This window comes from Rhamphochromis sp. 'chilingali' (assembly GCF_963969265.1).
Source record: "Rhamphochromis sp. 'chilingali' genome assembly, chromosome: 2".
Classification (NCBI taxonomy): domain Eukaryota; kingdom Metazoa; phylum Chordata; class Actinopteri; order Cichliformes; family Cichlidae; genus Rhamphochromis; species Rhamphochromis sp. 'chilingali'.
Window position 1 is genome coordinate 37,605,848 of NC_137930.1, and position 13,958 is coordinate 37,619,805.

The 13,958-nt window shown below is 40.4% G+C and overlaps 1 protein-coding gene across 2 annotated transcripts in view; it reads right to left on the minus strand.

Moving 5' to 3' along the window:
- wdr7 (WD repeat domain 7) overlaps positions 1–13,958 on the minus strand; it is a 100,838-nt gene that overhangs the window by 11,895 nt on the left and 74,985 nt on the right. For both annotated transcript variants that reach the window (XM_080874157.1, XM_080874156.1), the window contains exons 24-28: positions 11,972–12,158; positions 3,541–3,658; positions 3,286–3,435; positions 2,823–2,905; positions 2,415–2,514 (exon numbers count right to left, since the gene is read on the minus strand). In XM_080874157.1, the coding sequence (XP_080730283.1) occupies positions 2,415–2,514; positions 2,823–2,905; positions 3,286–3,435; positions 3,541–3,658; positions 11,972–12,158 (638 nt within the window). The remainder of the gene's footprint in view (positions 1–2,414; positions 2,515–2,822; positions 2,906–3,285; positions 3,436–3,540; positions 3,659–11,971; positions 12,159–13,958) is intronic.

Consider the following 13,958-nt stretch of genomic DNA (forward strand, 5'->3'; position numbering starts at 1 on the left):
CCTACTGGTGGTGGTCAGAGGGCCCAGTGGCGCCAGTGTCCGGCAGCCTCGCCTCTGTCAGTGCGCCTGACTGGTAGCTTGGCATCGCCAGTGTGTGAATGTGTGTGTGAATGGGTGGATGACTGAATGTGTAAAGCGCTTTGGGGTCCTTAGGGACTAAGTAAAAGCGCTATACAAATACAGGCCATTTACCATGTTCAAGCATAATGCGCAGCACCACCACGTTTGGAGAAAACCAAACAACGTATCAGCGGTGGTGGTGGTAAATGGACTGGTTCTTATATAGCGCTTTTCTACTCTTCTGAGCACTCAAAGCAATGTGCATTCACACATTCACACCCATTCGCACAAGAACATTTTCTTAGTGCTTTCTAACTAACACGCACATTCATACTCCGATGGATACATCAGAAAGCAATTTGGGGTTAATATCTTGCCCAAGGATATTTAGCATGCAGACTAGGGGAAGCAAGGAATCAAACCACCAACCTTCCGATCAGTAGATGACCTGCTCTACTGCCTGAGCTATAGCCATCCGTGGTGGTGGTGGAGGGGTGCTGATTTGGGCTTGCTTTGCAGCTACAGGACAAGGGTAACCTTACGGTCATTGAGTCATCCATGAACTCCCCCACAGACCAAAATATTCTACTTAGGATTGTGCATAAACCAATGCCTGCAAACCTAAATGCACTGAAGCAATGTTGTAAAGATAAGTTGGTCAAAATCCTTCCCCCATGATGTGAGAGACTGAAGTCATAGAGAGAAGGTGGCTTCCCAAGCTACTGAATCATGGGAAGTTCTCAAGTATGTAAATAAAGAGGGTTTACAACAAAGTGCAAACCACTGGTTACACTCAAGAGCTGGTTATTTATAAACGCTAATTCTGGTTTTTAAAAGACTCCTAAATACAGCAAAAGTATTTGTCTGGCCAATTTTTAACCTCATCCATTAGCCTGCACTTAATTTTAACCGTTTTCTTAGTGTTTGCTCACTTTTAGACTCCTCTACTGTTTAATCGACTAATATTAGGTGCCTGGAACATTGCTGCAGCTAGAAGCCTTGCTGTACAGGTTTTAATTACAGCTGTGGGAAGACCATTTAAGAAATAGTGAGCTTTAAACATTCTTCTTTTCTGGCTGAATTAATTACCCATTTCTGTAAGTGTGTTAATAAAGATAATAGCTTTATGTTGCACCTGAAATAAAACACCTGTAATGGTTCCAGCAGAGAGAGACACACTTCCTACAAAGCCATTATCTATTAAAAGTTAATTACTGCAAATAACACACAAAGTGTCTCCTGTCTCACTCTCTCTCTCTCACACACACACACACACACACACACACACACACACACACACACACACACACACACACACACACACACACACACACACACACACACACACACACACACACACACAATCAAACGAGATGTTGGGTGAAAAGGCCCGTGCTGTTATCAGATATAAATGACCCCCTCCACCAGAGTAGACTGCTCAGGTTACTGCAAATCAATACACAGCAAATTATCAACACACACCCGCTCATACAAGAAATACACACAAACATGGAGACCAGCAGCTCACACACACGCGCGAGACACAAACATGATTAAGAGAGTCATTGCTTCATCATTAATCAATTACTGAGGGGTGAAAAAATGAAACTCCTCTCCTCCTTATCTCCTCCTCTCTCATTTAAACCTACTGTTTCTGCTCCTCCTCATTTCCTCCAGTTTGAGCTAAAGCATCCTGTTTGCAAACAGATGGAAACTTTCCAACATAATGAGCAAACAGAGATTAAAGGCATCTATTATGCTTAATTTTCTGTCATATCTGCTGTTTCAGATGGATTAAATATGGCCAAATAATGACATCAGTGCGTGCAAAAGCCAAAGACAAAAACTGAACACTCAGTTTACCTGCTCACATGTGTTTTCTAATTATAAAAGGATGAAAACATGATGGTGCTTAAGTTTTGAGATGTCTTAGAGTTTAGTTAATATATCTGAGTTTTGGTTACCTTCTCGCCTTCCCCTGCTTCAAAGACTTTGTATACCAGACATTAACCTTTTGGTTTTCTAATCATTGATGAAATCTCTCTTTGCCTCCTGCACTCTGTACTAAAGACCTATCTGTGGAGACAGCTGGTTTTCCACGTGCAGTCATAATTATGGTTGGAAATCTGTTGAACGCCTTGGGCCGTGAAGGCTACATGCAGGGGTGGATTAATACAAAGTGGGATGGATGGATGGATGGATGAGAGTGGGAAAATGAATGAAAAAGAAGATGATCTGTGTGAAGGAGGCGGTGGAAGAAAGGATGTGTAAAGCTGGGGTCCAGAGTAAAAACCAATTTCATCTGGTGTAATCAAACAGCTGTTGAGCTGATCAGTTTAAGTTTTTCGATGTACCTGACATTTCCCTGTACGGACATCGTAGAGGGCCACTGAACCTTGGCGAGCTCCGACAGCGATGCGGTGACTGCGGTCGCAGTAACCAACCATATAGAACCTAAAAAGGTGGACAGCAAACACACATGAACATTTAACACTGTATAAGGGAAGATGTTTAGCGATGAAGGAAGATTTCATTCATCCATTTTCTTCCTCTTGTCCAATTCTGGGGGCTCACCCCCACCCCCGCCTCAAGGTTAATTTTTATGTAAACAAACAAACGGAAACACTAATAGCACACTGAGACTGACACACCTTAATGTAATGTAAACGGTCACAGACACAGCAGTCAGGGCCCAGCTCGCCTTTCCCAGCCCCTCCCAGTTTGAAGATATTACTTGGGGTTGAACCTGATGACAAACTTACTTGCAAATAGCAGGGAAACATTCCTGCAGTCCTTTCTTCTTCACCAGAGAACCTTCAATACAGTACATGATGATATCCATCACCTAAGGATCAGGAGAACAGTTTTTATTGTAGTTGAAGTTAACCTATGTAGCTTGTTTCCATGTATTAAACACTTTTTATTGCCAGGGTCTGAACAGATCATCTTCTCTGACTCTCCTTTAGTTTGGTTTATAAATCCAACCCTGAGTCATGGGGTTGACTAGCCAGCAGCTTCTGATTCAGCACTTTCAGGTCTTTTCTGTTTTGGATGATGCTAGCTTTCACTGGCGTCATTAATAACAATAGTTGTCTAAGGGTAAAAAGAGCTCCTTTTTTATTTTGGTAAAGTCAAATACTTAATTGAATTATATTATGCTTGTGTCCTTGGCTGGGATTTTTGAGAATGTTATCTTTCATCGATCTCAAATATAGTTCGAATTACTTCAACCAGAAGATCCACGACGTCTCCAGGCATCTTCTCAATCAGGATGTCGATCACTCGCAGGATCTCTGTTTTGGCTCTGGCCAGAGTGGTCGTGTGAATGTTCTGCTGTGACTGAGAGTTCGCCTGAGCAGCGTTGTGCCGATGAACCTGAAAAGATATAACACTTATATTTATAAGAGCTGGAGAGGGAAAACAGTTGGTGAGTACCTAATAAGATGGCTTTGGTTTCAGCAGCTGGTAAAGAAAACACACCTCTTTTGCAATGGTGGTGATGAAGGCAGGCGGCCGGGCGGTGGCAATAAGAGAGAGGGCGTGACGGGCTGAACGGGCCGAATCTGCTGGAGGGTTGAGGGGCAAACCCATGGTGACACTGTAGAACGAGGGAGTAAAATGTATCATTCAGATGTTTGAAATTACTGTTTATGTTCCTCTTATTCTTCATAGACAATAGATTAGGGGATTTTTGCTGTTGATACTACAACATATCGCAGTACATTGATGCTGAAAAGATCGCTATGGAAGGCAATTTTTTTGCTTGTAAATTGTGACACTTTGAATGAATGTAAAATTGATTTGGTTTCAGTTTTTAAACAGAGCCAAAGTGTGTTTCCCAGCACTGAAAATTGAATCTTCCATCTTTGGTGATTATGAAGTTATGAGGCCTTAAAAAAAGCCATAGCACCAAATTTAAACCCAGGACATACTCATTATTGTTTTATGTGGTTTTGCTGGGATTTGTTGACAATAAGAAAACCATGCGAGGCTTATCTCTTAGAGATTTTACAAATCTAAAGGGGGACTTAGACATTTCAACCAGCCACTTTAGGCGAGTGGAAGAAAACAAGACAAATCTGAGAAAAGCAACGGCGAGATTGAGTTTTACAAATATATGGAGTGAAGAGATTAGCCAGCAGCTTATAATGTCAAGGCCAAGTCAATGGGAGCCATTCACCAGGCGACAGCATAATGGACTCCCACAATGCAACAGGAATTAGACACACACACACACACACACACACACACACACACACACACACACACACACACACACACAGAGAGTGTATGTGTATGATTGTAAGAGAAAAAAAAGACTACGAGGGCGAGTGAGGCCACCTTGTTAACAAATGGAGGGAGGGAGGGAGAGCGAGAGCGAGAGACATGGGTGGACGGCTGGGCGAGTTGCACGATTCATCTCCTCTGATTACACATCACAGCCACAGATCTCGTAATTAATACCGGTAATATATCGGCAATATATCAGCAATATTGAAATGTTTAATTTCATTCAGAGAGGTGGCTGTAATTGGAAACAGTCACAGTGTTGATATAAGGCTGCAAAGGGCCAATTGTGCCGAGACCGGCTGAGGTTAATAACCAGCGTTTAGCACATGTAATGAAATAATCTGGGTTACCATTAGAGTCACAGGAGACAGAGAGAGACACACAGAGTCATGAAACAAAACTAAACCCAAGAAAATATTAATAAATAAAATTAAATATTAAAATGGGTCTATTTTAAGAGTGTTTCATCATCCAAACTAGCAGAAATAAAAACAAAAATTCAGCATTAAAGTGGTTGTACTGAAATGGATTAATGAGTCCAGATGGAAAGGATTCCACTGTGATGAACTTTCAGTGCTGACATGAAACACACACTCAGGGCTTACTGTGTGTGTGAGAGAGAGAGAAGCTGGCAACATGGCTGTATTCACAGCCAATATCACGCTGACATTATCCAGTCGATACCAAGTCACACACACAGAGCGAGGACTGGAAGTATTGATTTTTGTGTGCGAGGGAGGAGTGAATAACTCCAGTCACATGACCAGAATCCACGCTGCAAGAAGCCAGCGCTGTGTGTATATGGCTGAGTGACTTCCAGGGACTCACTGGCTTACTGATTGGCTTTCTCACTGAGTTGCAGATGGGGTAACTGGACTGTTTACAGACTGATTTACTGGATCATTTCTGAATTGTAAGATGTGCCTCTAGTTAATGCACATTTGACCTTTTCTATGTAGACTGATGACCCTACTTTTTACTGGGGTTGGGTGACTGGAGTTTAACTTTCAACTGTCCAGATTTATTAACAACCACCCAGCCATATTCAAAATGATTCCTTTAAATTTTCAGGAGCAACCCTCCTTGCATTGATTCTAAACGTTCTGCAGTTCTTAACAAGTAGGGCTGAACATGTGGAAGTTCTCAGAGTCATTTGGTCTGACCACAGGACTCGCTATAGACAGTACAAAAGATGGATGTAGCCACCAGTGTTTTCATTCTTGCCATCTTGCTGTTTTTAAACCAGGTTCGAGGAGTGATGCGTGGGCTTCAAGCTGATTGGCTAAGCATATCCTGTATAGTGACAGTTACAAAATGAATTTCATATTTTTTATTTAATATCACCTAAAATTGACCGACTGAGCCCAGAAATTAGGTAGGAAACATTTTACAGAGGTTTGGGCAGAGAGTAATTTTAACAGATTTGTACCAGACTAGAAGTCTTTTTGTGTCACCCCTTGGCAACAGTTAAAACGAATGCAGATTCAAGACACTATAAGATCCCGGGGTGGTGATTTGTTTACTTTGTTTACCGTAATAACTGAGTAAGTATGCTGCAGGGAATTTGTGTGAATATGTTGATCAGCTCAGGATGTAGAGCAGGTCATCTACTAATCTGCTGGCAGCTCCAGTCTGCATGCCAAATATCCTTGGGCAACATACTAACTCCAAGCTGTTAGACAGAATGCTAGAAAGCATTTACGTAGACAAAACATAGAAAAAAAGTGCTTGTAAGAATGGGTATGTGAACAGTTGAATCAGGCACGTTGTGTAAAGGTAGAGAAGGCAGAGCAAAAAAGCCCTATATAAGAACCAGTCCATTTGCCATGTCCACACTCTGTCTCTTCTGTTCTACAAGGAGTGTTTTAAGTTATGTTTTGGTCATCATTCATAGCTTTTCATAAACATCAAGAAATAAAAAATATTGATAAAATGAATAAATGGCAGCAAACAATTCAATTAAATGGAAAGAACTAAAGTTCAATTTATTAAACCTTTTTTTTTTTTTTTTTTTTTTTTAAAAAACACCTTAATCTAAAGGTAACAGTTTTTATAGATTTAAAGATTTTTAGACCAAAATAAATAAATAAATAAGAGATGGATGCTTAAAAGCTTGGCGGTGTCCTATCTGTGGAGGGTTAGCTGGCGTGTGCTGACCCGTTCACATAAACTCTGACATGGGCTGGTCACGCATCACTGTGTTGGTCTAAATGGACTGACTAACTGGTTTTCTCAGCTGCTTAAAGGCGTGGTTTACTGACCGTAAATGTACCCACAGACTACAGAGAGCATGGTGGAGAGGTGGAGAGTAGGGCAACCTTTTGATGCAATCTTTACAGCAGACACTGGCTTTTTCAGTGGTTAATTATAATTTTTTCATTTCTTTTTTGACATTTTGGAACAATATTTATGATATTCCTGAGTTTCTGACAGCCTTATCTCAGGTCTGGGTGGAATTTGCACAAACACACCCACAGATCAAAACTGATCAGTAATGGTGACCTGCAGTTTCCAGATTTTTGTTTTTCCCTTTAGGGTTCATGAGTGGACATCCATGGTGACAACAACATGTACTTATCTCTGCATGACACACAGATCGCCAAAGCATTCATTTACCCCTGCATGAGAAACGCAATCGTTCAAAACTTGTAGACAGACAAATATTGCTGATCATGGTAGAAATCTCAAAAGTAAAAGTGGCTTTGACTTAAGGAATAAAAACTACTCAGCCTGTGATTATATGCACACAACCTACTCCATTTCCAGTCAGCCATGCTTCTCTTTGTTTCATTACATTAATTGGTTACCACTGAATTCTTTATGATTTTGTAGGCTAGCTATGACTGACCACCTGGGTAAAACACACTCTCTCTCTGTCTCTCAGAGAGTAGTTACCAAATAAGCACTCATTAGAAAAAAAGATATGCAGAAAACACTGAACCTTAAAGAAGAAGACAACAGCAGAAGACCACACGGAGTGCCCCTCATGCCAGCAAAGAACAGGAAACTGAGGCTACAGTTTGCATAGGCTTGCCAACACAGGACAACAGAAAATTAGAAAAACGTTGACTGGCCTGACAAGTTTCAGTTTCTGCCGCAACATTTGGATGGTCAGGCTTTGGTGTAAACTACAAGAAAGCATTGATCCATCCTGCTTTATTCTGCCTGTGCATTGTCACTCATCCTGTCCACCCCTTTATAACCACACTGTATCCATCTTCTGCTTTCAGCGCAGTGACACAAAGCTGAAATATTCGGGTTTATTGAACATGACAATGAGTTCAATGTGATACTGTCATGTCAACATTTAGCAAAGTCTGTGAGGAATGTTTCCAGCACCTTGCTAAATCATTGTCACAAAGAATTAAAGCAGCAGGGTCCAACCTGGTACTGGGAAGGTGTGCCTAATGAAGTGGTGGCCAGTGAGTCTAAAGGGAATATGGATTATTACGACCCATTAATCATGCAAAGCTACTCTAGTAGCTTCACCACATTCGTTGGATATGAAATTATACGGAATAAGGAATGTGTTAGCGTTTCCTGGAGATGGCACTAGTGTTTTATACCATGTTGTATGTCTTGTACTTTGTGTCGTATTTTTAATATATTAAGAGTTTGTGTGGCTGCTACCTTGGCCAGGTCTCCCTTGTGAAATAGATTCGACCACAGTGGAACTTTCTGGTTAGATGCACAGAGGTAAACACACAGAATAAATACATAAATAAACGAGAGAGAAAAAAAATGCTAATTCTATATGGGTCAGGTGGAAGGCGCAGATTGATTTTTCATGAAATGACCCTGAATATTTTCTGTGTATTTTTATCAGTAATTTTTATAGTCTAGTTATCATTATTATTATTACTACACTTTTTATTTAAGTTAAGTAAAATATGTCTTCACACTTAGCTTTAGTTAGTAGTAACTATAATAACTCTGGTAGGGTCAGGACGCACCGATGACCTTCACATAAAAGTAACTCAGGTGTTTATTCAGACAGTAAGCAGACAGGCAGAGCATATAAAGGTGTGCGTCTGCTGAAAGCAGCTTTTACCTCTTAGAATGGATTCCTTGAAAACTGTGTGGAGACTGCTGAAGCAGTTTCTTTCCCTTTCTTTTCTTTTTTTTGGCTTGTGTGTCTGAAAATATAAAGTGCAAATCTTCCACACCGGGAGCTTTTTCAAATCTCTACCTATTGAAAAGGGATTATCCCACATACACACACAGCTCTGCGAGAAGTGTATTGACAACTGGTTGGGTGGATCAGGGACAAAAAGCCTCACTGCAAGTCAGCTGCATGGAAATACATCCTCAGAGAGAGAGCGGAGAAAGAAAGAGTGAGCGTGTGTGCTCTCTTTTAGCCAGTAATGCATTCAACTCCTTGTTTCTCTGTCCACAGAAAAGAAAATTGCCCAAGTGAAGGAATACTGAATACTGACTGTGTGTGTGTGTGTGTGTGTTCGTGCATCCTCTCCGTATGTATTATAATGTACTGATGTGATTACTGTGCGTCTCATTGATCAGCCCTCGTGCTGTTTACTTCAACAACACCAGGAGGCAACACCACACACCTGCAGACTTCACATTATTAATTATGCATGGTCATGAACTCCGTGTGTGTGTGCGCGTGCGTATTTTAAGTTTTAGTATTTACTTAAGCTCACCACTAAGTCGCTGGGGACCCTAAACTAAAGTATCTAAAAAAGAACATTTGATACTGCAACACTTCTCCTATAATGTGACTCCTGAACACACACCACATGATAATAGCTTAATTGAAGATCTCATTAGTGCTACTGCTTATTTTTGCTATACCTTAGTTTAGTCTCAAATGTGATTCCAGAGGTTGATAGATAATATAGACAAATTTTTGCCTATGTTGAAAAGGTTATCAAAGGATTATTGGGACAGCTGTTACTATAAGGAGACTTGAGATAATCTTTCTCAAACTGAATATTCAAAAATCCTTTAAATTTATTTTCAGTTTCCAGTTTAGTATTTTCTCTGACTGTTACCGTTAACTTTATTTTTCATTTCTTATTAATTTATTTAACATTTCCCTTTTATTAATCTGAATTTATTTACTGGCATATTATACACATCCATATACACGTTAGAGGGATTACTTACCCATCAACTGTGTTATTAAATTATGCATTTTGACTGGACATCATCTCCATGTGATGTAATTATATTCGCAGAAACATGTGATTTAAGGTGGAATAAATGTGTAAAACTTGGGGTTCTGTAAAAAAAAAAAATATATATATATATATATTTTTTAAAGACAAGATTATAACAATTATGTCTGCCTGTTTTTTTAAATAAATTTTTTATTGTTGTCTTGTGTTGCATCATATGTTTTAAAGGTTCATGAAGATTGTTATTAAAAGAACAAAAGATAAAACAACATCAGTGAGGTCGTAGCTCACTCAGCCTTGATCTTGATCTTGATCTTGACCGCACTTTGCGCAAAGAGCTCCTAAAGTGACCAGTGTGTGTCAGTTAAAATCTGACCAATGCTCCAAAAGAAGTAGTAAATATTTAAATTGTGAAGGGATAGACAAGCACTTCACCAGGGCATAAGCTTGTCAGCAATTACTTGAAATATAAAATTACTAAAAATATAAAATGACAGAAGAGGTGAAAAGAGATGCACGTCAAACACAGGAAATTTTCAAAATAAAAGACTGTGCAAGGGGGAAGGGGGTAAAATAAAAATGACGCTTCTGAGACGCTCCTGGTGTGATTGGAAGCACTATGAGGATTAAGTTGCTTGGAGTCAATCAAATTTTTGACTGCTATTTTTTACACTACTGGCATATTCAACTTTATCTACTGTATCAATGTTTTTTCACTGTACTGTAACTTATAACAATAATTTTTTTGCATTAATTCTTGTGTGGATCTTATAGGCATCTTCTCTTTCTATTTGACCGAAAATGTATTCCATTAAAATGGAATTGTGTCATTTCCCTTCCTGACACACCACTCTGCAGCTTTCCTTGCTAGAACACTTCACTGACTTCAATTTATTGTGAACAGCCCAACACAAACCCTAACCGGGACCCCAGAAACGATGTTTCGCCTCATTAGGACCTGGTTTGGGTCCCCATGAGGACTAAGGTCAGTGTTTATACTGAGAGAGGTCCCAGGGAGGTAACAAAAATGAACGAACACACGGACACACGGACACACACACACACACACACACACACACACACACACACACACACGCAGACATATCTATACTCATTTAACCAGACTGGGCCAGCTCAAGTTTCAGACTTAATAGGATCAACTCATATTGGCCAGTTAGATTTCAGCAGGGAGGAAGACGCACACGTGCTGCTCTTTGTATCATACATGAAGAAGAAGCCACTGAATTAGCCTCTCCGCATGACCCCTGACCTTCGCTTGTGTAAGAAGCTGCTTCAAACCACAACCTCACTTTGACTGCATGAAGGCAGCCACGACCTCTGACCTCGACTCTGCTGCCAGTAATGTTGATGGTTGAGTACGTGAAACCAGCTCTGCTGACATCTGTGGTTTTACAAAGTCTTGTAACTCAGCAAGTCGGAGTGTCAGTGTCTTTACCGTTTGCTCATCTTAGTTCTCCAAAAATATTTAAAGGCGTTATCTAAGCTGGGAAATCCACACACTGGCGCTAATATTGTGTACTTTGTTAACATCTGATCTTGTCTCTCACCTGATTAAAGTCTAATGGGTTAATCTTGTCTGGAGCTAGAGACTGCAGGGCAATCTTCTTGCTTTTCTAGATGGAAATTTTTAAGAGCCACTTTAAGTGGGGCACAAAATGCTAAATAAAATGAAGAAAAAGACAAATGTGTGCACAGAGAGAGAGGACTTTCGTGTCAGGCCAACGCAGACATCGTTACATCATCATAATGTCTTGAAATCAGATTAGAGTCGGGCTTCCATAACTCACTGTGTCGGCTATATAATGTTCGTTTGTGTGTGTGTGTGGGTGTGTGTGTGTGTGTGTGTCTGTATTTGTGCGGATGCATATGTTTGTATCTATAGGATATACTCTGGAATCTGAGAGGGACGGATACAATTTAACAAATTAACAAACAGGAAGTGAGTACAGACAAATTGTCTGTTTTCAGTCGCTGGAGAGAAAGTAAACAAATGCAGAGCGTTCAATTTCCAGATGCAAAATCTTTTTTTTTAATAAAAAAAAATTACCAAATTATGTGAAACACCGTCAAATCGGTGTGAATGTGAAAATACTGCGTGTAAAAAAAAGAAACTATTTGTTAGTGAGGGTCCATTTCAACCAGTCTGCCCTTACAGGAGAATCCGTCGGTGAAAACACCAACGACCACTGCAGCCTGCATGAAACAACGACTCCTGATCTTTTAGTAGTGTGTCTTTAAGATGCCTTCATGCCAACACAACAGACCAACACTATGACACTTTTAAGGACTCTAGTATACATGCAGTTAGACTCTCATGATGATTTTCATGAAGATGAAGGCAAAGTGAGCAGGAAACTCTTAAAACTGTTTTACATTTATCTTGTCAGCATCTTCGGTCTGATATGAAACATTTTTTAAAAAGGCAGCAACTTCATTTGTTTAAGCGGCTCGTCGTGACTCACTTGGCGAGCTGCTTCTCGGCGTCGGCGCACAGCTCCAGTAGTCCCATGAGCACCGCCGACACATCCATGTACGGTTCCCACACGGTGAAGCCTCGACCAATCAGATCGATGGCGGTGCGTCGGATGGTGCTGTGGGCAGGCAGCTTGGGGCTGGGGGGCTGCAGCAGCAGGAAGGTCAGGGCCTTACCTGCAGAGAGAAACGAATCAGAGGGTTTTATCAGAAAACAGCAGGAGTTTGAAATCAGCCTGTGAGGGTTCAGCATCAGACAATACTAAAGAATACACACAGTGACCCTCTTATGCTGGAATTTTTGTCATCTTAAGGACATTAATATTATCTTTCATGGTCTCATCAGCTCTGAAAAGCAGCCTCAAGCTGCACCACAGGCGCAATCTTAAACAAAGAAAAGAAAGGAAAGCATTCTCATAAAGACAAAATATGTTCTGATATTTTTGGTGAGGTTTTGGGTGAAAATAGTCCAACACACACACTGACAGACACACACTCGGAGGATAAAGACAGCAAGCGGGATGGAGGTCACTTCATAGCTGACCTGACATTTGAGCCAGTCTCTGTGGGGACAGACTGACCATTAAGACTCCTGAAAAAAAATCCCCCCCTCCCCTCAATAACGCTCTCCTTCCACCACCCTCTGTGCTCCCCACCTCACATCTGTCTGTCTTTCCCAGCTCGTCTCACCCACCTATCTTTGCAGGCAGAGGTCCAAAGATAACACCAACCAAAAAGAGTTTCATTTGTTTCATCCTCTTTTTTGAGTATCATGCATTTAAGTTCTCATTTTATCTACTGTGAAGCTGAAAATCTGTCTTTTGTCTGTTCTCTTCTGCCGCTGCTGCAGTCACAGAAATCAATACGACCCTTTGTGTGTTTTCACTTGAAATGCAAAAGCTAAATAGGCATAAAATGAAGAAACATACGATATAAAACAGATGATTTACTTTAGTTATAATCCTGTGGTGGCTCTAAAGGTCCACCGGTCTCCAGACGCACTCGGCTAATCGCATCACCAGGATCTCCTGGCATTTCATCATCAGCCTGCCTTAAATGGCAAACCCCCTTCCTTATTGGTTTACATCTACACACACAAAAACCTATGGATGGGTCTATGAACGATATGGCAAGAGGTTAACCGTGTAAGAATAGCAGCTATCTACAGACAGTGACAGCATTGGCTAATGTTGTTAGCTGGTATTGTTAAGACAATAGGGTTTATATTGGCTTGTGAGCTCTGCACTTTCAAGGCTCCAATTTTCGCTTCACAACCACATTGGTTTTTTGGAGCCAGAAGTGACAGTCTTTGAACGAGGGAGTGAGATGAAAGTAATAACACACCAGAATATCAAATAAATCATAAAAAACCTAAATGATACCTGGAATAACTCATGCGCAGACTCACAAATGTCAGCTTTACTGTTTACTGGAAAGGAAAGTTCAATTTTATACTTTGAACTGGAACACTCCACTTTGATAATGTTGTTGGTGGTAGCTGTTAATTTAGGACTTGCTTTTTAAGTCCAAATGTTGTCACATTGGATTAAAATTACGGGGGAAAAAACCAAAAAAACAAACAAGAGAGAACCTGCTAGCTTTGAACCTTCAAGTTTAAAGACCAATAGGTGACATGGTAACTATTTCAATCTTTCAATACAATTCACCAACACCCTAAACACAATATGAAAGGTCTAGTTAAGTAACTTTAACTAATTGAAATGAAGTCAATTTAACTGGGCAGCACATGCCAGCAATAATACAAACTTAGCACTTCAAGAAAATAAGAAAGTTGCCTTTTAAAAAAGATTCACCCCTCTGTGTAATTTTTATGATGGGGGAAACAAAACAATTTGTTGTATGAGGCTGTAAATATTTTTATTTCTGCTGTAAAGGTGGTCAATTTAACATTGGAGCCTATGGGGATCGCCTAACTTTTGGAGCCTCAAGTGGTCACCAAAGGAACTGCAGCATCTC